Genomic DNA, 23,724 nt, shown 5'->3' with positions numbered 1-23,724 from the left:
TCTCGGGTGGGCTCTGGCACTGTCACGCCACCCACAGCGAAGGTGTGGGCCAGGCTCCCTTCCACCGGGACGCACGCACCGCCACCTGCCACACCTATTCTCCCCGTGGAGGCAGGAGTGCACAAACTGAGGCCTACCTCTCCTCAGCCACACCACACCAGAGTGCGCAGGGTGGGCGCGAGACAGTGCGGTCCCAGGATGGGCTGGGGATGCCTCACCGGGCGACCCTGGCCCTGGCCGCCCTCACTCCTCTGAGACGCGCAGGGCTCATCTGCCTGGCTGCAGAAGTGTGGCTTCAGTTCCCTTTCTGGCCACCCTGACTCAGCCTCCATTGTGTCCCTGCTGGAGGGGGAGGGCACCAGCATTTGCCCGCCTGAAGCAGCACTTCTGCAGGCCTGGCTGAGGCTGTCACATGCACAACGGCCTGAGGGAGCCAGGAGGGGCAGTGGATGTTAGTGAGCAGCAAAGGGGAGGACAGACAGGAGCAGAAGGCGCTGGCCGCTTTGGCTTCCCTGGGCACCTGGGCAGGGGCGGGAACGCTAGGCCGGGTCTGTGAAGCCCTGCCCACCCTGGGGCGCCCTCCACCCCACCTGCCCTTGCCCTCTAGACTCGGCCCTGCAGGACCCGGTCCACCTGGGTCCCACAACCTCGGGCCTTGCCGCCTTTCTGTCCCCGCTGCAGTCGGAATGTGAGGTGCCATCATGCCACCAGCCAGGCACCTCGGTGCCCAGGGGACCTGAAACTCAGGGGTCCTGGGCCTCTGGCCTCCTCTGTGTCCTGATCCTTTCCTGGCACTGTACATAAAGACCAGGAAGAGTGCTGGTCCCCTTTGGGGTGGGCAGTGGGCATCATGAAGCCATGCGTATCTCCATCAAGTACGTAAGACCATTCTGCCCAAACGTTGGCTGCTCACCCCGTTACTGCCGAAAATCCAACCCCACAGAAGTGGCTAGTGCTCAGCCTCAGTCTCCCTAAAGGAAAAGGACGCTGCTGTTCTACAGCCGATGAACGAGGAGAAGAGCAGGCCCCTTCTGCAGCCCCTGGGGCTCACTGGGGTGCACGGGGCAGTCACAGCTGCCCACGCCTTGGTCACGTTGGGGCGCCCCACCTGCCGCGCCTGCTGCCCGCCCTGCCCCTCCCTCCCCACCCTGGCCCTCTCTCCTGGGGCTGCAGTGCTCCTCCCTCCCCACCTCTGGGTCCTGGGCCCCGGTGGGGCTCACCTCCGAGTAGGCCATGTGCATGAGTCTGCCCCTGGGCCTCACGCTGCTCCATGCCTGTGGACGCTGTGCTCAGCACACCTGTGGCCCTCCTGGGGGAGCCTGCAGTGCCACTGCCATGTCTCAACCATCGGAAGAGGCGGCTGGAGGCCAGGCTGTGTGTGCGCAGCACCCAGGGACCTGGCTGTGACCCCACCAGGCCTCCTCGACACGCTGCCCGCTGTGCCCAACTGCACGGGGCTGAGTTCAGGGGAGAGGGCAGAGCAAGGCTGGTCAACGGCAAAGCTCGACTCTGGAGGATTCGGACTGCTGGCTGGGGAATGCCACCAAACACCACGCAGAAACACTACACAGGCCCCACCCCTTTGAGACCTCAGCCACAGGCCTGACAGATAGAGGAGAATGTGAGGCTGCATGAAGGACCGAAGGAGCCCCGCTTCCAGGCAGGGACCCAGCCCCACGTGTGGCCCAGGGGCTGGGTGGACCCTACAGGGCCAGGAAGGTCCCCCGCCCCCCCGCCCGGCGGAGCTGACACAAAGGTGGCTTGGTGCCGCTTAACCCAAATGCAGGAGGAAGCTGATCTCCAAACGGTCACTCCAGGTATGTCCCTGTCACAGGGCAACTGATACCACACAGCTAACAGCTTCTGTTTGGCATCTATCACCTGATGGCCACGGCTGCTGCAGAGACGCCTGCCCTGGCCAGGACCGGGATGTCGTCTGCTTTAGACAAGCAATGACAGGAGATGGAGCAAATGGCATCACTGGAGTGAGCTCATTAATCTGGATCCCCACCCTGGGCCGCTGCAGGCTCCTGGGGCCCAGATGACCCGAGACTGTGCAGGGCACCTTCCATGTCAACCCCAAGCCGAGCTGTGCAGCCAGCAGGCCTCCCCAGGGAGTGGCAGGGACAGACTCACCTTCAGCCAGAGAGTGCAGCCAGGAGCACCACTCGGAGTAGAGGTAGTAGCGCTGCATTTCCGCCACCGAGACTCGGGCTGGCCGCCCTTGTGCCATGGCCCTCTGCCCTCTCACCATGCCCCTCCTGGGCACCACGAGGCCCGACGCAGAGCTCGGCCTCTACAGTCAGTCTGCTGGAACTGCTGGGTTTCCACTTTCACTTCACCACACACTGGGGCCAGGTGCTAAAACGTAATTGCTCTCCAAACACTGCCATCTCCCTCCGCCCTGCTTGTTTACACAGGGATGGATGCTAGGGACACCAATGACTGGGGGAAGGAATGGCCCAGCATTGCCGGGGCTCCTGCCTGGGGACAGGGAGGCAGGTGAGAGGGGATGAGCAGGTCTCCGCCTGCAGGGTGGGAGGGCACACCTACTGCCCAGCACAGCCCTGGCCAGCTTTCCTCCACCCAGGGCCTCGGCATGGAAGGGAGCAGGGCTGGGACAGTGACGCACGGTCCCACTCAACCCTCTCCAGCGCTCCTGAGGAATCAGCAGCTCGGGGTGCAAAAACACATCCCTATTCAGAGCCCAGGCCGCTGGGTCGGGGCCAACGCCCAAAGTCTGGACCCCAGCCAGGGGGCACCGCTGACGACAGGACTTCAGTGGGCGGAGGAGCAGGCGAGGACTGACCGGTCCAGAGACCGAGGTAGAGACAGACCCCTAACCCAGAGCAGCACTGCACCGAGGTCCCCGGTACTCATGGACCCCAGCGCAGGGACCCACAGCCCCTGCTAGGAGGATGAGATGGGGAAGCGCGGCAGGTGTGTGGCATCACCCAACGCTCCTCAGGCACAGAGGTCCCCGCAGAGATCCCAGGGGAACCCCAGAAACACTCCGCAAACACTGCAGGCCCTCCGGAGACCCACAGCCACCCCGCACACACCCCGCAGTCTCGAAAGACCCCACGTATGCTGCACTGACACCCAGAGACTAGCAACCCCAGAGACTCCACACGAGACCCCACAGAGACCCTGCAGACCCCTCGGGACACCCCAGAGACACGGCAGAGACCCCAGAGGGGCCCACAGACACCCACAGATGCCCTGCAGACACCCCAGAGACACGGCAGAGACCACAGACCCCCACAGACCCTGACAGAGGCCCCACAAAGACTCCACGGACATCCACAGAGATATCCAGGGACTTGCAGGGGCCTGCAGTGGTCCCCGGAGCCAAGGGACCCACAGGGATCTAAGGGACCCAAGGGGCCCATGAACACCTGCAGGCACCCAAAAGAGGTCCTTGGCCTGAGCCAAGCAGTCCCTGGGTGGCCGGGGGAAGAAGAAGCCGGAAACCAACTTTGGCCCAGGTGCCTGAAATTAAAAATTAACAGCAATCACCAGATTTCTTCAGACCACGAACCCTCTTCCCGGACCAGCTCAAGGGTGCCCCTGTGAGATGTCCCCGCCAGGGTCTCTCGCGCAAGCCGATGCCCTGTACATCCAACCGCCTTGCCCGACAGTCTCGCAGGCTCCAGCAGGTGTGTTTAAAGAAGCTGAGAGTGCCGAGGTGAGGACGGGGCTTCCGAGGGCTGCGTGGCCAAGCGCTGGTGCCGCTTTCCCAAATGCTGGCTCCAGTTCGAAGCCACCTCCAGGACGACGAGGGGGTGTCCCTGGGGCCGCTCACCGCTCTCTGGGCCTCTGCACAGGTACAGCCACCCTAGTCTGAGCCAGGACTGTGGCCACTTCCCCGAGGTCACTGTGGAAGCCTGGCTCTGTGGCCTGTGGGTGGGTGAGGGAGTGGGCCACCCCCTCTCATGCAGCCACTGTCAGGAACATGTTCGGTCCTAGCACTGCCGGAGCCCAGGGTGACCTGGGCCTGCTTGGAGAGTCCCATGGAATTTAGCATTAGGGTTTCACCCTTTCTAGGTGGCCTACAGGGAACATCTACTTGAGGAACACTGATCTATCCAGGAGAAATTAAAAATTCCCAACACGTCCTCCACTGAGTTCTAACGTTTCGCGTAAACTCGGAGAGGTTGGTTTCTCCAAGTTCTCTCCAGAAGCATGGCTCTTCTTTGAATGCGTTTGCATCAGCTTTCAGGACACTTGGTGGGAAGGTGGGCTCACCTTGTGTGCAAATGTGTTGGCCTGCCCCTGGCATTAATGCATCTCTGTTTAAAGCAGTCAGTGCCAAAGGGGTCTATAAACAGAGTTTGTATTGGTTTTTTTTTTTAATAAAGAGAATTTCTTTCTTTTTTTTTTTGGTACCGGGGATCGAACTTAGGACCTTGCGCTTAAGAGGCAGCTGGCAGCACCACTGAGCTAACTCCCTGGCCCGAGAATTATTAAATTCTTCACAAAATATTTTTCTTGGGTTAAGTGAAAGTCCCTAATGTTGCAGAGCAGAAGTGACATGCCACTCTTGAGTCTGGTGTCCGTTGCAGGTTGTGTTTCGCTTCTACAAGCCTCACTGTGCACTGCAGGTCAGGATGGAGGTGACAGTCATCAGATTAACCCACCTTCCACAGGATGAAGAAATGACACTCATTTCCAGTTCAGAAAATGACCACTGGCAGCCATGGGTCACCATGCTCTTCTGACGGAAGGTGCCCCCTACACGCTGGGGAAGCCCTGCAGGTGATCTAACCCGAACATGCGCTTTAGCCCTGGCACCCAGCAGAGGTCTGTCCGAGACAGTTGCAAGTCCAGCCCGAGATGGATGTGCGCAGGGGGATGAGTGTGCGAGGGAGGAGCCAGCCAGCCGGTGGACTTGGAGGGAAGGCACCGGGCTCAGTGGAGACCTGTCCAGCAGGCCACAAGGAGACTCAGGCACCTACCTGTCCCTCACCCAGCATACCTGGTCACCCCAGCAGTAGGTGACGAGAACTGTTGAGGCCATGTCCCGTCCCCTGGTCTGTGCCCATGGCCGCACCCCTGCCTGCAGGCTTCCCCGCAGATGGCCCAGTGCTGCCAAGCCTGCCACCTGCCCAGGGTGAGGCGTAGGTGACCCGAGGCAGGCGGCCACACAGGGCCTGTCTGCTTGGCATCAGAGGACCAGGCCCTTCCTGCAGCTGGAACCCAGGGCCCAGGCTGCGTGGGGCACCACTGCACGTGGGTGTTAGTTTTTCTGAGCTGCTGGCAATAGAACCTGGAGTCCCCCCCTTGCTAGGCAAGTGCTCTACCACAGAGCTACCTCCCCCTCCATTCAAAATTTTTCTTATCACTCATGACAGCAACTTTTTGCTTCTAATGGGAGTGGCTGTTCCTGCCTGGGCACATTCAGCACTTGGCCAGCAAAGGAGGCCCATCACCCCTCCTGCCCGGGGCGGGGCTTTCGTTCTGTCCTGGGGCCTCCATCTGCTCCGCACTCCGTGGCTGTGGGGCCTCTCCCCTGCCCTCCAGCCAGCAGCCTCACCGCTCCAACCATGTGTCAACTCCAGCCCAGACGTCACTTCCAACCACACAATGTGGACATCACTGCCGAGCCCCGGAATGCCTCAGCCTCGGCTGGGCAGTGTTGTGACCTGTTCTCATCTCCTGGGTACAACTGGGGAGATGGACTCAGTGCCCACCATCTGCCCAGGACCTGGCACCTGCACCCAAGCTGTCACCCACTTGCTCTGCATCCGTGCCAGGCTTGCTGCCCACCCCTGTCACACAAAGGCTAGGGCTACACAGGCCTCGCTATCCAGACTTGCGGGACCCCAGGTCCCCTACGTGCTGTGGCAGCATGGCTCACATTCCCTCTGTGCATCCCTGATGGAGGACACAGGGCCTCAGGGACATCCTCCCAGGCCACCACCCGCTCCAGCCCTCTCTGTCCCTACTGCTCGCGCCCCCACAGTCCTGCCTCTTCGGACTCCCACACTCTCCTCCCACAGCATTTTCAGCCTCCCTGGATCCAGCATCCACCGTCCTGCCAGTGTCCCAGGGGAGGTCAGGGACGCCAGCACTGCACTCCATGCCTCCCTCCCCTCTCAGGCTTTCTGCCCACAATGCCCTGGGGCTGCTTTTCATGAGTGACCATGCCCTCTGTCACCAGACCACTTGCAGGATGCTTTCCGGCTCCATCAGAACATGCTGTGGCCCTCCCAGGATGCCTGCTACCCTTGGTTCTCTCCCCAGGCAGCCTGGCTCTGTCGATGCTGCACCACGAGCCTCAGTCGAGGTCTCCCTGACCCTGCTGGGTCCCCAGCTCCTCCACCAGCAGAGCTCACCCTATCCTCCAGGGACCTGCCACCCTCAAGGCCCAGCCCGGGCACAGGCCACCTCCCTGTCCACTGCGGCTCCCTCAAAGGAAGGAAGTGTGTGCTATGATCCCTCTGGGGGAGAAGGGGTGGGAACTGGGACAGATCCAACACCCGGGCCCTGGGCTGTCGGCTCTGACACAGGCCTTAGCAGACAGACCTGAGTTTCAGCCCCACAACAGGCCACGCCCCACAGGGCTGCTGGAGGTACAGAGCTGCAGCCCTCACAGCCCAGGAAGCCTGGTGAACCTGGAGCCAAATCCGCTGCCCCGGCACAGCACGTGCCCTCAAGGGCTGGAGAAGCCCAGCCACAGCAAGACGCTCCAGAACCTCGGTGAGTGCACGACTCTGCACTGCACTTCTCCAGCCTGAGCGCCTCATGGGCATGGTCAACCACCAAGAACAGGGTGGGATGAGAGCCTGCGTGTGTGCGGCTGAGGATCCAGGAGACCTGCTTGGGCGCATCGGCGCTCAGAGCCGAGGACCTCACCCCTTCTCCTCTGGGTGCCACTTCCGGCCACCACAGAGGGGAGAGCTCAGAGCTCGCTGTGGGCACCACACTGCTTCACGATCACTGCTCACACCCGGCGAGCAGGGAGCAGGGCTGCGACTGCACAGTGGGGGACATTTTGGGGGCCTCTCTCAGAGCCCTCCCTGCACCTGGCCTAGGAGAGCAGGGCACCCCTGGTGCCCAGTGGGTGCTGGGTTCAGGCTCCCCATTGCACTGGGCACCACGGTGGGCATGGCCCGGAGCAGGGCCAGCACCAGCACAGCCTCTGTGCAGGTGGCCAGCAGGCAGCCTCGCTGCACAGGAGAGGAGGAGGAGGAAGAGAAAGGCAGAGGGGGTAACCCTGTGCCAGTCTGGGGCACCGCTGGGAGTGACCTTCAGCTGTGTGTGGCTCCCATGTCGCTGCTTTCTTCTGCTCCACGATGCTAACAGGGCCGATCCTCCTGCAAGGGGCAGGGGCTACGGGGCCTGAAGGCGATCCCAAACCACAGCGACGAGTGGCCTAAGGCAGGTGTGGGGCTGGCCCCTATTTCTAGGGTCAGCGTACTGTAAGCATCTACGCACCTGCACACCCTGCAACGCCTGAGGTCAGAGGGTGCCACCGCCCCAAGCTCCCCAGCCAAACCCAGAGTCCAGGTCCCTGGAGGGGAGCTCCAGGCACAGCTCCTGGCAGGGGACAGAAGCCAGCCACAGGCTCCCTTCCCTGACCCGGCTCCTGATATCCTTGCTCCTTTGGAAGTTAATTTGTAAAATGTTATTCTGAGTTGTGAGAATTTAAATCGCGCATCCCACTGAGCGCAATGGGTGGCTCCAAAAGAGAAACCTCATCAGGGGGCTGAGGCAGTGAAGACAGAGCCACTGGGGACCCCAGGGATGACAGCTGCCCCACCCTTCATGGGGACAGGCCCGGGCTGGGAGTCCCCTCGGATGTGCACGCGCTTCCTCCCTACGACCCTCACAGTGACGGCCACTCCGACAGGTCAGAAAGGGGACACACGCAGACCAGAAATGAGCCGGCTGCCCTGGGCCCGGCCAGCCGGTGCCAAGACGCCCGACGCCCACCCCTGCTTGAGGAGTCCTGAGAGGCTCACAGCTCCTCACATGTGACAGAAGCCCACCCCAGGGCACGCACGACCCTGCCCTGCACCTCACCTGGCTCCAGGCGCCCCGCTGCTCCCCGGCGCCTCCGCGTCAGGGACCAGAGCCGACGTGCGGCCCCCCAAGATGCTCCCTTCTCAGCCATCAGGTCTCCCTCAGGGGTCACTGAGAAGCAGAGGCAGCTCCAACTCTTCAGGACGGTCACGCACAGGGTGACCAAGGCCTCAGCTTCCCTGCAGCTGCGCGGCGCCGGGCAGGCTCCAGCGACCTGCAGGAAGCACCAGGCGTGACGTCCCCAGTGACCTTGGGCTTGGCCGAGTCACCAGAAAGAAAGAGGCTCTGTGGTCTCACCCCGGGCCCAGGTCCCCAGTGTCCTGCAGCCCAGGTCACGCGCAGGCCACGGCACCCGTGAAGAGCCAGGCAGTGTGGGGACGGGTGCGCCCCCATCTGCCAGCAGGTCCTGCACGCTTCCTTCCGCACGGGGCGGTGTGCACACTGCCAGGGCAGGGAGCTGCTTAGGCCAAAAACACCTTCCAGGCTCAGGAAGTCTCAAGTTCAAACAAACAGCCACAAACGGGAGGAAGGGAGGGACCGGCTGCCGGCGTTTTTGAAATAAACTGGGAAGTTCCGCCGTCTGTGGCCCTGTCCACTGCGGAGGGCCTGGAGGGAGAGAGGAAACAGCAAGGCGGCCCTGCTCGGCAGGCAACACTTTCCAGGGGTGATGGCCCCCGACCTCAGCCGTGGCTCCTGCCCTTGGGCCCCGTACCCACAGATGCTTCTGAGAGATGGGCAGGGGGCAGGGCTGGGCTCCCAGCGATGCCCGAGGGGCCATCCTGGGCCGGAGCTGGTGCTGTGGCTTGTGCCGGGGACACCCAGGTTTCAGAGCCTCACGTCGATCCTGAGGGGTTCACTTCAGTGCCGTTTAAGCCCCAGTAACACAGAGGCTAGGAGGGTTTGAGCTGCTCCCCTTAGGGTCTGCTCCAGGCACAGAAGGAGCAGCAAAGACAGCCCCCCGGGCACCTCCCTTGTGCTGCTCTGGCAGGTGAGACTTGCTGCAGAACGACACACACAAGGCCTGCTCCCAAGGCCCCCCGCCGGGTCCTGCGAGAGGTGGCCGCTCAGGTGTCCGCTGTCACACCCGTCATGCGCTGCTTCCTCCCAGAGTATCCTTGTGCTAGTTTTGCTGTTTCCAGTGCAGCCAGCTGCTATAGGAGCGTCCCATGTGCGGTCCAGCACTTGACCAGACTCTCATCCAGATCGCTGCATGCGGGCCGGAGTGGCAGGGAGTTTGTACACAGAGTGAAAGAGAACAAAAGCTTCTTCCTCCAGACCCAGAGCTACAAAATGAACGCCACCAGGTTTGTCCTTAACAGAAACACAGACGTGAGGACACTCGGTGGGATGAGCCCCTCTCTGAGGAGGGACGGCTGCGGTCAGGCACGGTGTGAAGGCGCAGTGGACAGGCCAATGCGCTCACCCGCACCCCATGCACAAGGGCACAAAGACCCCGGTTTGTCCCTGGCCGCAGGTCCTTTGGTCAGATCATGAGCCAGCAGAACTCGGGGCGGCTGGGCACGGTGCACCAGCAAGAACGCTTCTCAGAGCACTCATGAGGGCCTCGGCCCTGGAAAGCTGCTCTCTGGGATGCTGGTTTTTGTTATTACAGGTGTGCACCACTGCATCCAGCCTGGCAGTGCTTCCACTAGTTCCTAGAGGCCTGGCTGGGGCTGAATTCTCTGCTACGAGGCTGGTGTTGGTGGCCAGCACACAGGTTTTCTTTCCCAGGACAATGGGCGAAGAGCTCTCAGAGCGCAAGATGCCACCTGGTGTCCCCAGGAGCTGGGTGCAGGCTGAGCCGTATGAAGGCAGCAGAGTCTGCAGCAGCCTGCCCAACAGACCCGAAGACTTCACGGTCCTGGCAGACTTTGCACCACGGGCTTCTGAAGAAGAGGTCTGTGGCCTCTCAGGGAGAAGAGACTGAGTCACAGTGCAGTCATCAAACGATGCAGAGCAGCTCATGAGGAAACCCTGAAAGCAGAGCAGGAAACGGGAGCAGGGCCAGGGCTTGGCTGGAGAAGCCAGGGGCTCACACAGGGACCAAGCCCTGAGCCCAGGGGCCAGGGGCCATCAGCCATGGGGCATCGTCCCGAGAGAGGCACTGGTGGCCACGGCGCCCAGCATAGCCAGAGTTCACCCCAAGCAGAGGACAGTTGGCACACAGCACAAGCGCGGGGCCCACGGATCCAAGCTCCTTGCCAAGACGCCGGCTGACTCTCAGACTCCCCTGAGGCCTCAGTCGGGGTGCTCAGGCACTGACTAGCTCCTCGGCCCCCAGGCAGCGAAATCCCTGGTGCCTGAGTTCTTGCTATGAGGTGGGCAGAGCTTACACAGAACCGAAGTGCATCCTGTTGGGTACCAGTGACTGTCCCTAGACAACCTATAGCAATGCCCAAGCCATTGTAAATGCCTGTAAACAGCGTCACTCTATTTCATCCCATAAATACTTTTATGACACAGCAGGGCATGATGACAGGAAAGAAGCCCATGCATGTTCGGCACAGGTGCAGTTTTTACAATATAGATGTTTTCACTCTGGGTTGGACTGGATCTCAGACGCAGAGCCTGCAGGTATGGAGGCGTGGCCATGGTGCCTTTCAGATGTCCTCTTCATCCACCAGAACATAATTTTTTCAGAGCTCACACTTGCATTTTATAGCCAAGCCCACTGAATACGGAGAACTTAGAAGCTCACCCGGTTCGGAGCCAGGCGGTTTGGAAGCCACTGACTCGGTGCTGAGTGGCCCACTGCTGGTGGGCAGCATCAGGGTTCCTCTCAGTCTGCTCCCCACCTGCCCGGTGGCTCAGCTCGTCCCGGACCAGGACGACACCTGCTACACTCCCCGCAGGGCCGGGACGGGCAGAGTCACAGCCACACCTCCGGCAGGCTTTGCTTTCCAGTAACAATGGAAGAGCGCATGTTAACTGAATATTTCAGAACAAGAAGATGGAGGAGCTGTCCTAAGCACTACTCTTCTCCCATCTGGATGCCTGGCTGTGCAGCCGGCCATGCAGTCCTCACTGTGTGTTGGTCAGAGATAGCACAGTGCTGCTGCCTAACAAACCACCGCTGCCCAGAGCATAGCTCACGGGTGTCCTCATGCTCCAGCACCACACCAGGGTGTGTGGGGGCAGAGCCTTAAGGTTTGGTGATATCTGTGGTTTCAGGCCTCCTATGGGGTCTCATTTGCACAGACACAGCAGTTGTAAGAGGCTGCAAACTCTTACCTCCCTCTCCTGCATGCTGCATGTTTCCCCATGGCCCCCAGGAAGAGGGGCTGATTCAGAGCCATACAGCCACCTGCTGCCACTGCACACCTGTCTGCTGGTCAGTGTCAGGAGCAGACAATTACTGTGCACAGAGGGCTGGATGGACAGACGAACAGGCAGACTGCACCGGAAGCGCCAGCCTATCAGGAGAGGTGCAGGGCCTGGGCTGCCACCTGGCCAGCCCGATGCCTCTCCTCCACCTGCGTCCAGTGTGCCACTCCTGTGACTCTCAGAACCAGTCTCCCACGTAACTCAGGAAAATCACAACATCTTCAAGAAGAGCTGGGGCGAGGACACCCTTTTATACTTCCTGGGCCCGTGACAGTCACTAGCTGACCCGGAATCGTGCACATGGGCTCGTCTGCACCCAGTTACCTGAAAGCAGGGTCCCATCGGTCCCTCCAAGGACAGTGGCCAGGTCACAGGGCTCACTGCTGGGTGAGAAGCGTGGGTGTGCTCTCCTTCAGTGTCCTGGTGACACTGGCCCACAGGAGCGGGCCCTCAGACCAAGGCTGCTGCCCAGGTACAGCTGCTGCCAGCAAGTTCCCACCTGGGCCAAAGCCCAGAGTTTCCTCATAGCTTAGGCGTCCCCCCCCAGCACATCCTGAGCCCCGGGGACACTGAGGACCCAGAGGCCTGGACTCTGGTCTTGGCTTCTTCACGGACTGAATTCACAGACCTGGGGAGATGCCAACTTCGCAGCCTCTCAGGATGCAGCGTTTGGCCCGACTCCAGCACGGCCCACTCCAGGGATACCACGCTGATGCTTCTTGTGTGCCCACCTGCAACACCCAGTGTGCACGTCCCCTCGGAGGCCAGACCAAGTCAGGGCTGCGATTTCCTCTGCACGCTGGCGCCAGGCATCACACCCAGACACCAGGGTCCTCTGAACAGACGGACACACAGGCTCTCACCAGCACGACAGATGCAGCCATGGCTCAGGACTCTGGCTCTGCAGAGGCACAGGAGCTGCCTCACTCTGTCACAGTGCCCAGGACAGGGCCTGGGGCAGCACTTGTTAGGGCACTGGGAGGCAAGTGTCCCTGTCTGAGCCTGGCTGCCATGGACACAGGCCCATAGGCAGTCGGGACCCAGAACCAACGGGAAAGTACGGGCAACATGGAGAGCCACACGTGGGCCTCCTCAGACTGGGACCTGGACAGTACCCAGGCCACGGGCATTGACTACGGGGTCAGAGAGAGCCATGAGCCTCTCTGCAGGGCTGGGGGCCACAGGGACACTGTGGGACAGAGGAGGGACAGAGGAGCAGCCCCGGCTCCTGTAGGCACAAGAGGAGAGCTGCTGAAAAGGAAGAGGACACAGGTGGCGGTGCGGACAGAGATGCCGGCAAGCAGCACCAGCACAGACCAAAATCCGGAAAGAGGGGTGGCCCTGGTGGAGCTGAGCTCACCTGCCCTAGGTGTGGGCTGGGGACACAGGGCCACGAGCTGGCCAAGGGGCTCCATCAGGGCTGACCACTGACAGCCACAGAACTGAACTGTCTTCCCAGGAACAGTGAAAACCCCTCTGAGGAGAAGACACAGGTCGCACTCCACAAATACAGACAGAAGCACAGTGCGCCATTCCCCTCACGGCCCACAGTGGCCGTTACGGGGCGTTTGGGGTGCTCTCACACTCCCCTCCCTTCTGTCTGGCAACATCTGTCCTGGCCACAAAGAAACTGCAGACCAGGCCTGGCACAGAAGGAGCGTCTGTTTGCCACTTTGGCCTTCTCCAGAGCTTAGCCACAGAACTAGCGGGAAAGTCTCCTTCCCTTGTTTTTAGTATGCTGTCTGGACAGCCATGGGGATCCAGGGCTACACGGAGGACGCTCTGGGGACGGACGTGAACCACACAGACTCCGCTATCCGATGGCACTGAGTGCCCCGCCCCAGGGGGTGAGTTAGCAGCTGGTTCTTGGACTGTGGTGAGCTTGGTGCAGAAGACAGGTGATGGGGTGGGCAGAGCAGGCACAGGAGATGCTTGGTCCACAGAGAGTGCGCACAGCTGACTTCCAACCAGTGGAATAGGTGGGTGCATCCATGCCCTTCTTCATTCATCTTCTAAGGCAAACCAATGATTTGTTTTTTCAGTGTGTAGACAGCTAAAAGATGCTAGCCCCCACTACTGAGTTTTGATCACTTCAAATATCATATAACTTACATTTTTACTGCCCCGTATGCAAACTCTTCTATCTGTCCATCCTCACATCCACCTACCCATCCACCCAACCACCCACCATCTAGACTTACTGACCGCCCACCCATCTGTCCATTCACTCGCCCACCCATCCACCCATGCATGAAGTCAGGGTTTCACTCAAGGTCAGGGAGAAGGTGGGACTACATTGAAAGACCTACTACAGCACTTGGCCCACTTGCCCCTCCTGAGAACTTGAGAGTACAAATTCTCAGGCTGTGTCCCACAGTCTCTCCCGAGTCAGAGCTGTGGGCATGGCTGCAATTGGTGACTTTCCGGTACCCCCCCCCCAACGCCCCGCAAGGTGATGCAGAGGCACAATCTAGTTTGAGGACCTCTGTCCTAAATTCACCAAAGCCTTAAGTCAAGTAGGTCTATGTCCCCCAAATGTTTCTCTCTCTTTTTTAATCCACTATTGCAAACCTAAAGAGAAAACCAAAACACCTAACAGTGCTGGAAAGGAGGCCTACCACAGGACGGGGGTTGCTATCAGAAGAATCTCCTGGCCTTGGTCCTAAACATCAGGTTCTAGAGCATGTATGGGCTCTGCATGCTCAAGGGTGAGGATGCAGATTCACAGACCACCTGGAAAGCACACATTATCCAACTCTGCATGCAGATCAGCCCGACACAGAAGGCTCTGGGAGATGGAAAGCAATGCTCAAATCCGAGGCTAGAACACGCAGCAGCATGTCCTGAGCACAGGCAGCTGAGACACCGTGTATTTGGGGCAGAGCCACACACAGGCCAGACGAAGTTCCTGGGAGCTGCCCAAGCCCTCGGCATGATGCTGCCTCCAGGAGCGCGCCCTTCCCCACCTGAGCAGCAACACCAGCGATCAGGTCGACATCCGGAGCCATCGGCTCACACTGGCTGCTGATCCTGACGTGACCCCTGAGCAGGAAGGACTCATGACCTTGAGTTAGAAGCCATTCTGCCACAGATGGGGAATTCTTCAGGAGGTGTGTGGATGGAATCCTGGGTTGGTGACTGGGCTGCACTGACCTGTATCCCTTCCCTCCGAGGGAGGACACAGCAAGCTCCTGGCTCTGTGCGTGGCGCCTGTCACCACAGCCTGGAGACATGGCTTTGCACCCCAGGAGTGCCCGCACAGCAGGGATAAAGGCTGGGTCCCTGCTGGGGAAGAGGCCAGTGCCGATGGGGAGCAAGCAGGCACCGACACGGGGGCCTTTCACCTGTCCAACAATGGGGCGTTCACAGTCGAGGGTGCCGTTCGGCAGATCCGAGAGCCGTGGAGGGGTCTGCAGCCGCCAGTGCCCAGGAGCATCCGAGGCCCGGACCTGGAAGGCTGCTTCCTTCCCGGGAGACAGTGGTGGCTATGGAGGCCGGGTGCACATGGCAGCTGGCCTGAGACAGGCATTTACAGCTCCAAATGCACATGTGTCTTTCGGAGCTCGTGAAGAAACCTCGACCCCTAAAAACCCAGGAATGACATCACTGTTGGAGTCGTTCCCACCCGAGATCCCCACACCAGTCACGCGCAGGGCAGGAAGAGCCGCAGAGCCCTCCCTCCCCTCCGCAGGTCCCAGGCCTCCAGGCACACAGCAGCCAAGGGCCAAGCAGAGCCGAGCCCCAGCTTTGGAACTGGAGCTGAGCCTCTGAGAAGGGGATGGATGGCAGAATGGCTGTTTTCTTTTGCTCCATACACAATGAGCTCAATAGTTTTACTCGAAAACCATCTTTACAAGCTGAATGTCTTCCACAAAGACAGACCGGCACTCAGCGGGCGGGGGCCACACCCAAGGCAACCAGCTCCTAACATGTTCACCTCCCAGGAAGGGGCCAGAGACCACTGGGCAAAGTCCACGTCACCCAACACACGGCGGCGCTGGACCGACATCCGCAGCTTACTTCCACTGCACATCTATTTCCTCTTCGTTTCAGGGAAAACTAGGTGATGCTGCATTCTCCTTTCGTTCTATAGCAGGGAGACGTGGGTGTGCCAGCCCGGTGGAAGCGGCAGCGAGACGCAAGCTGCCAGCTCAGCCTCTGCCAAAATCTCCTCACAGCTCATTTGAAGTAATCTCTCAATCAATACAGAAAACAAATGTCCAAGCACGCTATTCTTCCGTGTTTCACCGGCCCCCGCAGTATTCAGACATTTGCCTGAGGGTCACATTATATGACGGGAAAGGGGCCAGCAGATCAATCAGGGTTTTCCTCCTAGGAGTTCAGATGGCTTCCCCATCCCTTCCCTGGCTCTGAAGGCCCTGGACTAGGCCGGTCCTCAGCTCGGCACCTGCGCCATCCCTGTCGCTGCTCTCTAGGTGCCTCCACTCTGAGGCTGGCTGCGGGGGGGATTTCAGAGCCACCACAGGGCCGGCTCCACAGCGGAGCAGCGCCTGCCCCTTGAGAAAGCCTTGCCAGATATGCAATCACTGTAACCATCCCAGTGGCATGAAACAGCCGACAGTCCCGGAAACATGTCAGCCAGCAGAGCATGCCGACCCGTCTGTCCCTCCCTACCATCAGTGCTAGTGAGCAGTGCAGGCGGCTGTGTGGCCCTGACACGCATTTCCCTGCAATTCTGCGGATGATGTCAAGCTTACGGATCTACAATGGAAGGGAGCCTCCTCCTACCCGTGCGCCTGGAAACCGCATCCAGCCTCTGCACCATCTCCTCCAGAGCCATCTCCTCGTCCCAGAACCTCATCCTCCGGTGCCCGCTCCTCGCGGCTGCGCCCCGCGCCCTGGCGCCTCTGGCGGCGGTGGGCAGGGGGCGCGCGTGGGGAGGGGGCGGCCGGGATTGGCCGGCGCCGGCGGGGAGGGGGCGCCGGCGGGGGGCGCGGGGCCGCGGCGGAAGCGGAAGCGGCTGCAGGCCGCGAGTCACCTGGGAGCCTGCGTGGCCCCACCGCGGGCACCTGGGGCGCGCGCGTGTGCAGTGCGTGTGCACCGCGCGGGCACACGGGGTCCTGCGAGCCCCGCAAGGTCGTCCGGCGCTCGTGCTCGGCGTGTCCACCAGCGTGCGCACCCGCGCCCAGAGCGCACCAAGGTCGCCACCACCCCCCCCCCCCCCCCCCCCCCCGCCTGTCTCGCGCCCCTCCCGTACCTGCGGCCGCTCCGGGGCAGGTGCAGAGCCCGAAGCAGCAGTTGAGCGCGCCCTCCCTGCGCGGCCGCATTGCTCCAGGGCGGAGCCAAGGTGAGTGGGTCTCTGGGTCCCCGGTTGGCTGGGGGTGCATGGACAGCGCTCACACACCGACCAAGCCCGCTGCAGGCCTGGGCCTCCCGCCTCCCGCGGTTGGCAGGGAGCCACGCGTGACTGCCACCGGCAGTAGAGTGGAGCTCAGGGCCCTGGGCCTCGGCCGCCAGCATCCCGCCCTGCAGGCGCAGGTGCACGCCCAGACCTGGTCTGTCCCCGCCCATGCTTCTGGCTGGCCTGCTGCGGGTAGGAACACAGGTGAGTGACCCTCCTGGGAGAGAAGCTTTCAGATTGGCTGGAAAGATTCAGGGCCCCGCATCCCCAACCAGCAGGGTGTGCGGCCACCATCCTGTGCGACTGAGTGAACCCCAGGGCCACAAAGACGAAGGGCGCAGTGTGTACCCTCAAAGAGGTCACAGCCTGAGGCAACGACAGCCAGAAACGTGTGATGACAACCCAGAATGGGAGGCCAATAACCACATGGAGAGAGTGCTGGGGAAAACAGAAACTGTTGCTTTTAAAAACCTAAAGAGCCCCTGAACATCAGCAGTTCTTCTTGGTCCTAGGAGATCTCAGCACGCAGGGGAGAGGGGTCGTGAGTGTGCGTGAACGAGCCCTCCTGTGGACAGATGTGCCTGGCTACCCGTGCCAAAGCAGCCACACTGCCCTCTGAGGGTGCGCCCCGACCGCACCAGGCACCCAGGGACCCCCAGCGCTCACTGTTCCTTGCCTGCTGAGTCCGCACACCTCCTGGGAAGTGCCAGCTGCCAGGCAGAACACCCTGGCCGGACAGGCCTCAGGCTGCTCCCCAGGGCTCACAAGGGCTGCTGCAGCGCGCCGAATAGGGTCCCCAGGGCCAGCACACCCCAGGGGGTGACCCAGCAATGGGAAAGTGTGCCGGTGGTCCTCGGTGGGGCCACTGCTGAGGGCTACGTCTGTCCCAGCCTTGAGCCCCAAGCCTTCTCGCCTCCCACCCACCCGGCCTCCTGCCCCTGAACATCGCCACCCAGGCACTCGGCTGGCCTGTGTCCTCCTCTGGCTGGGCCAGGTCCAAGGGCTCAGTTGTTACTCCAGGGCCGCCCAGGACAGAACTGTCAGCTCCTTGGGGTTGGCTGCATGTGTCAGCAGCTTCAGGGCACCGGGATACTCAGCCATTCCCAGCCTTGAGGTCACTACAAGGACATCGCCCACGAGATTAGCGGTCAAGCCCGATGCCTCCAGGAAGTAGGCTGCCCTCTGGGGGGCTCATCTCATCAGTCGAAGGCCCTGAGAAAACAGAGTGAGGCCTCGGAGGAGGAGGTTCAGGCCACAGCCTCAGCTCCTACTGGGTCGGCAACCTGCCCTGCTCACCCCAGCGGGGGCCTGCAGCCTGTACTCTCACAGAGGGCTCAGCGGTATACCTCCCCATCAGAACAGTGAGATTTCATGTTTGCTGCAGGAAACCTGCAGACAGTGCTGCCGAGCCTGGTCGGGTACCCACCATGTCCAGCCCCTTCTGAGCACCAACCCCACCTGTCCATAGCAGGCTAGGTCAGAGCTCTGCTGTTCCCTGTTTACACATAAGGCACAGACAGGTCAGCAGCTTGGCCAAGGCAACCCCATGCACGCAGGGCCAAGGGGCAGGCTCAGATGTGTGGGAAGAGGCTTGGAAACCGAGTGTTGGCCTGGGGACTTTGTCCTGTCTTGGTTGGAATGGCACTTGCGAAGTTCTGGGCAGCCCAGGTCACTAGGTTGGGCCCCGCTCCGCCCTGCCCAGGGGCCCAGGGACAGTGTCTTTCTCCTCCCCCAGTCCAGGCTGGAGGAGGCGGGTGCTGTCTGTCACGTTGCACCTGGACAGGGCCGCCGCCACTTAGCAACCATTCCGGTTGACCGGCTGCGGGAGAGGGTGAGAAACAGGAGCTGGCGGGTGGGCAGGGCCAGGTCAGAGCCAGCTTTCCAGAGGGCAGCTGGCTGGGGGTGGGCAGGGCCGCCAGGGGAGGTGGAGCCGTGGGAAGGCAGGCACCCGTTTCCTGCCCTTCGTGACAGAGGGCGTGCTGGGGTGGGGCAGGGACACCTGGAAAGGCAGCCCAGGTCCTGAGCCCCAGGCTGGCACTGGGTCTGGTGCCCACAAGGCTGGTGCTCAGGTCCTCTTGGGGTGACGCTCCAGCTGGAAGAGCCCGGGCCAGCACTTGCCATGCATGATGGCCGCAGGGAGTGGGGAGGACCAGGCTCCTGCAGAACGGCCCAGCACTGGCAGGACTGGCGCGGACGAAGGCCCCTGTGCATGGATGCCCAGGACTGTGACAGCACCACCACTGAGGGGGGTGGGGGAACAAGGGCACCAGGACTTTGCTTCGTGCTGGACTCAGGAGGGGCCTGGAATCCACATTGGCGCGAAGAGGATCGGTGGGTGAGGGGCTCAGGTTGGGGCGCCATGCCACGGTTCTCATTCACAGAGGGTCTCGCTACACTTCATGCATGAAACTCGTAACTGAATAGATCCTGTTTCTGCCTGAGTACAAAAGGACTGTGTCCACTTTAGAAAATACAGGAAATAAAGTCTTTTTTTTCATTTTTTAAAGTTACACAGAATTGCAACACACCGTATCATTTGGAACACATTTTTCACCCAAACCTAATTTTTCTAATCCTGCCACATAGCTTGTAATACTGGGTGAAAATTTCCCAGGATGTGTATTTCAAAATTTAATTGGATTTTCTTGGCAATGTTTGATTCTCATAAATGATGTGGCAAAGAAGCACAGACAAATCTTCTCACAACTGACTGTTCCTCTCGGTTAATTTCCCGGAGGTGGGGTTAGAGGCTGGAGTGCGGCTGTTCTCAGTTTCTGAGCCGTGTACACACTGTGCACAGCCGCAGTGGCAGGCACCCGTGCCCGGCAAGTGCAGGCTCACCCTAGGTCCTTCTGCTCGGCGCTGTGCGTCCGGAGGAGGGTGAGACCCTCGCCTTCAAGACCGTCGGCCTGGCCTGGGGGCGAGCTGCCCTCTCTGGCCTGGTGTGGCAGCCACGGTGTCCGAAGCCCACTTCCCTAGGTGCCAATGCACCGCGGATCCCCTCTCACCCAGAAAGAATGGCCGTCATCAAGAAATCAAACAGTAACAAGTGCTGGCGAGGCAGGGAGGGGGAAGGAGCCCTTCTATTGTCGGTGGGAGTGTAAACTGGTACAACCACTGCGGAAATCAGTGTGGAGAATCCCAAAAAACTAAACTTGAAAATTCCATTTGACTCAGCTATTTCCCTCCTAGACATCTTCCCAAAAGAGCTAAAGTCATCACTTCACAGTGATCCATGCATGCCCATGTTTACAGCAGCACAGCTCACAATAGCTAAATCTGGGTAGCAGCCTGTTATTCATCAGCAGATGAATGGATAAAGAAAATGTAGTATTTACACACGATGGAGTACTGCTCTGCCATAAAGAAGGATACACTAGGAAAATGGATGCACCTTGCACCATAATGTTAAATGAAATAAGTCAGGCACACACAGCTTAAATATCAAATGGTTTCTCTTATATGAGAAACCCAAAGCAAAAATAAAGAGCAAAATGAAAGGTAAGTGATAGGCAAGGGGGATAGATCTTTTGTAAAAAGGATAGGGGAGGGAGAGGGCACGGAGCAGATGGGGACAGGGGGACCCAAGCTGTGTCGTGTCCACGCACCAAGTCCCATGATGAATGTGATCTCTGCTCTGGAGTTGGGCTCGGTGGAATAAAAAGCAGAAAAAAGAAACACGTCCCGGGCCGCTCAGTGGGACCCACATGGTAGCCATGGGCAGGCGGAGCTGTGCGCTGTGCTGAGCGGAGGGGCTGTCGAGGGACTGTCCCCCAGGCTCTGGACATGTTTCAGGCCTGTTCACCATGTCCACCTGGCTGAGGACTCTGCTGTCCCCACGTCCTGGGGAGAGAGGAGGAGGGAGCCTGGTGCCCGGAGCCCCCAGGGTAGGGTCCCCCTTCTGCAGTCCCCAAGGCTGGACGCTTGGGCCACCAGCCCCTCTGCTTGTGTCGAAAGGGCCCCACTTCCAAATCACGGAACCCTCAACAGGAGCTGGGGCTGGGCGCAGCGAGTCCCGGAGGGGCGACGCCCCACCGCAGGTGGCCTGCGGGACAGGCTTTCCGGAGGACAGTCGGTGGACCTGGGAGTGGGGCCCCTGAACCTGCCTCCTGGGCCCGTGCACTCACTGACCCCTGCGGTGTGGCTTTGGGAGGGTGGGGGTTCCTGCATGATGTGGTTGTCCTGTCATGTGGGAGGGGCCCCCGGGGCGGCCACGGCCCCCAGCTGTCAGCGTCAGTGCCTGGAGGCCAGGCTATCAAAGAGACCAGCGTGTCCAAGAACCAGCTGCCTGGGCCGGGGATTTAGCTCAGTGGTTCCGCTGCCTACCGCGCAAGCACAAGGACCCAAGTTTGATCCCCGGTACCAAAAAAAAAAAAAAAAGTCTATGGAAAGAACCAGCTGCCCCACTGCTCTGCCCTGGCCCTCAGCACCCCAGGGCTCTCCAAGAAGCTTAGGGTTAGAGTTAGGTGTTCTAAGGAGGGAGGCGGAGGGACCAGGGTCTGCCCTGGGGGACAGGAGGAGGGAACAGGGCCTGTCTAGGGCACAAGAGGGACCCAGGCTGGGGGGTCAGGGTCTGCCCACCCGGGGGACGATGCTGAGCTGAGGGGAGGTATCAGAGCCAAGGCAGAAACACATTTGCCCATGTTCTGAGCTCAGACCACTGTTCTGGGCTGAAGGCAGCCAGGGGCCTGGGGGGACTCCCACCCTCGCCCCTGCCCTGGAGTGGGGTTGGTGCCAAGCAGAGGGACTTCTGGTCCCCCATGCCTGGGGGCCAGGAGGGTGACCTGGAGCACAGGGCTCTGATAGGGACTCTGCCTGGTGAGATGCTGCCAACCCAAGGGCTCTGCAGGAAGGGCGGCCACCCAGCAGGACAGGGAGGGCCGAGCTGGGGTCCAAGGTGAGGGCCACTGACCAGGCATGGAGGCCCCAACATCACATAGGGTGGCCTGGGCCACCCCCACCAGAACTCCACAGATGCCCACCAGGGGCTGCACCGCCTCACCCAGACAGGATGTCCACATGTGTGTGCACACGTGTTTGTGTATGCCTGTGCGTGCATGTGCAGAGAAGCTGGTCTGGGAGGACTGGAGAACAGCTCTGTCTTCCTGTAGTCCTGCTGTCCCTCCAGCCATGGCTGGGTTGGGTGACAGAAGGGACGGTGCCGGGGGAGGAGCCGGGACTGACACGTGGTGAGTGGAACAGGACCGAGGTCATTTTGATGACCCCAGAGAGCAGATGCCCTTGTCCAGGGTGAGGGAGGACAGCATGGTCCCCTCTGTGGCAGGGACAGAGGGTTGAGTCCCCAGGCTTCACAGCATCCTGGGGAAGAGGGGCAGAGAGCAGTGGGAGAAACAGGGCAGCATCCCCAGGCCTTCCTCACCCAGACCCCACTGCCCGGTGTAGGAGCTCATGATGGCGTGAGGACCATTGCTGAACCGGGAAGAGCCTGGGTCCCTCACAGGCAGGCCAGGGCCCACGGCTGCTGGTGTCCACAGCTACCCTGATCCCTCAGCTGTGCCTGCAGGCCAGCTGGGACCTCTGCAGATGGGGACAAGGACACTGTGCCACAGGAGTTAGGACTCAAACTAGAAGAGCGGGAAGCCTTGTGGGAGGCAAACTCAGGATGCCCATGGGTCCCTGGATGGGGCGCTGGCACTGGGCTGAGAGAAGCAGCTGCTTCCTGCTTTGGAACAAAGCTCAGGAAGGTCGAGGCACAGGGCACTCAGCCAGCCTGTACCCCCAGCCTGGCTGGCCTCGCCTGCGGCTCAGGTGCAGAGCAGCAGGTATGCACGGCCACTCTGTGCTCCAGGATCGGCGCCCTGCGCTTGGCTTCATGACAATGAACTTGGGGTCTCAAGCCCTGTGTTAGGCGAGGCCTCCTGAAGGTCCCTGGGAGCCCTGTGCTCCTCCCCGGGCACCGGAGCAGCAGTGCAGCTCCACACACAGCTGGAGGCCCGGGCAGGGACATTCGCTCTGTGCTCCGGGGTGGGGTGCCCAAGAGGACAGAGGCCTGGAGCATCCACCGGGAGCCTGTGCCGGCGGGTGCTTAGCACTGGAGCCCAACCGAGGCACGGCAGGCAGGGCAGTAAGGCTGCAGCATGGCACTCTCCTGCCGCTCCGAAGCTGTGGCTGTCCAGGCACATGGAAAAGGGGACACGGGATTGAGTTGGGGATCCTGGGGGCCCGGTGTCCTCAGGTCCTTCTACACGGGGCAGGAGGCTCAGGGCAGGGGAAAAGAGGAGTCGGGCAGGGACGGGGAAGGGGCAGGGACGGGTCCTCCAGAGCCGCCAGGAGGATCCCGCGCAGCCGGGCTCTGCCACTCCAGGAGCAGAACTTGACCCCACTGCAGGCTCGGGAAGGCCCGGACAGGCAGAGGTCAGCATCAGAGTCCCAGAGCCTGGGAAGGGCCAGCAGGTGCTCGCACGACCCCACAGCACGGGAGGCCCCCCTTCTGTCCCCACAGAACAGCGGACACGAATGCCATCCCCTCCCTAGGAAAGGGAGCAGGCGGAGCCACAGTGCACTTGTCCGGACACGGGCATGCGGCCCACCTGTCTGACACTGACTCGCGTCCAGCCCAGGGGAGCAGAGTGCTGGAGCCAGTGCGGGCTCCGAGGGGTGATGCTCGGTCGCGTCTTCCTGCGGCACAGTGCACACCGTTAGCCCTTAGGAGGGGTCACGCTTCAGACCCTGACACCCTCTGGCCAGCAGATATCCCGCCCTGTCTGCAGGGGGGAAGGGACTTCTCCCTGCGGTGGGAAAACCAGGAGACAGCAGCTGGCACTGTGGCCTGCAAGACAATGGGCAGCTTCCTCGAATTCTGGTGTTCTGGCTGCCTGCCTTGGAAAACAACTGTCCCCGTGCCCCTGGATGACTTCCCCACCTCACCACAGGGACAAAGAGCACTGTGTTCTCAAGACAGGGCAGTCCCCAGAGAGAGGAAGCTGAGCGGGCGAGGTGTGCAGGAAGCCAGGAGAACACGCTGCCTGGATAAGGGACACACGGACGTC

At 60.9% G+C, this 23,724-nt stretch overlaps 1 protein-coding gene and 1 long non-coding RNA gene across 11 annotated transcripts in view; one reads left to right on the top strand and one right to left on the bottom strand.

Annotated features, from left to right (window-relative positions):
• Mcf2l (MCF.2 cell line derived transforming sequence like) overlaps positions 1–23,724 on the bottom strand; it is a 106,294-nt gene that overhangs the window by 58,892 nt on the left and 23,678 nt on the right. For 2 of the 10 annotated variants that reach the window (XM_004858525.4, XM_004858527.4), the window contains exons 1-2: positions 8,326–9,888; positions 8,029–8,242 (exon numbers count right to left, since the gene is read on the bottom strand). The exons of 2 other annotated variants lie outside the window; for them this stretch is intronic. In XM_004858525.4, coding sequence (XP_004858582.1) covers positions 8,029–8,242; positions 8,326–8,421 — 310 coding nt within the window. In that variant the 5' untranslated portion in view covers positions 8,422–9,888. Of the gene's footprint in view, positions 1–2,136; positions 7,984–8,028; positions 8,243–8,325; positions 9,889–16,101; positions 16,286–16,570; positions 16,840–23,724 lie in introns of those variants that run through there. 6 more of the 10 variants (XM_004858523.4, XM_087193154.1, XM_087193153.1 and 3 more) reach the window with 4 other exon arrangements.
• LOC110344695 (uncharacterized) lies at positions 16,541–19,221 on the top strand. The gene is made up of 2 exons (XR_002387426.2): positions 16,541–16,660; positions 17,227–19,221. It is a non-coding gene; the product is annotated as an uncharacterized LOC110344695 (long non-coding RNA).

This window comes from Heterocephalus glaber, unplaced genomic scaffold (assembly GCF_053883595.1).
Source record: "Heterocephalus glaber isolate CG9 unplaced genomic scaffold, H.glaber_assembly_v1.0 deba00001579, whole genome shotgun sequence".
In the NCBI taxonomy this organism is placed as follows: domain Eukaryota; kingdom Metazoa; phylum Chordata; class Mammalia; order Rodentia; family Bathyergidae; genus Heterocephalus; species Heterocephalus glaber.
The sequence above is the reverse complement of the archived record's forward strand: the minus strand, read 5'-3'. Positions and strand labels throughout refer to the sequence as shown.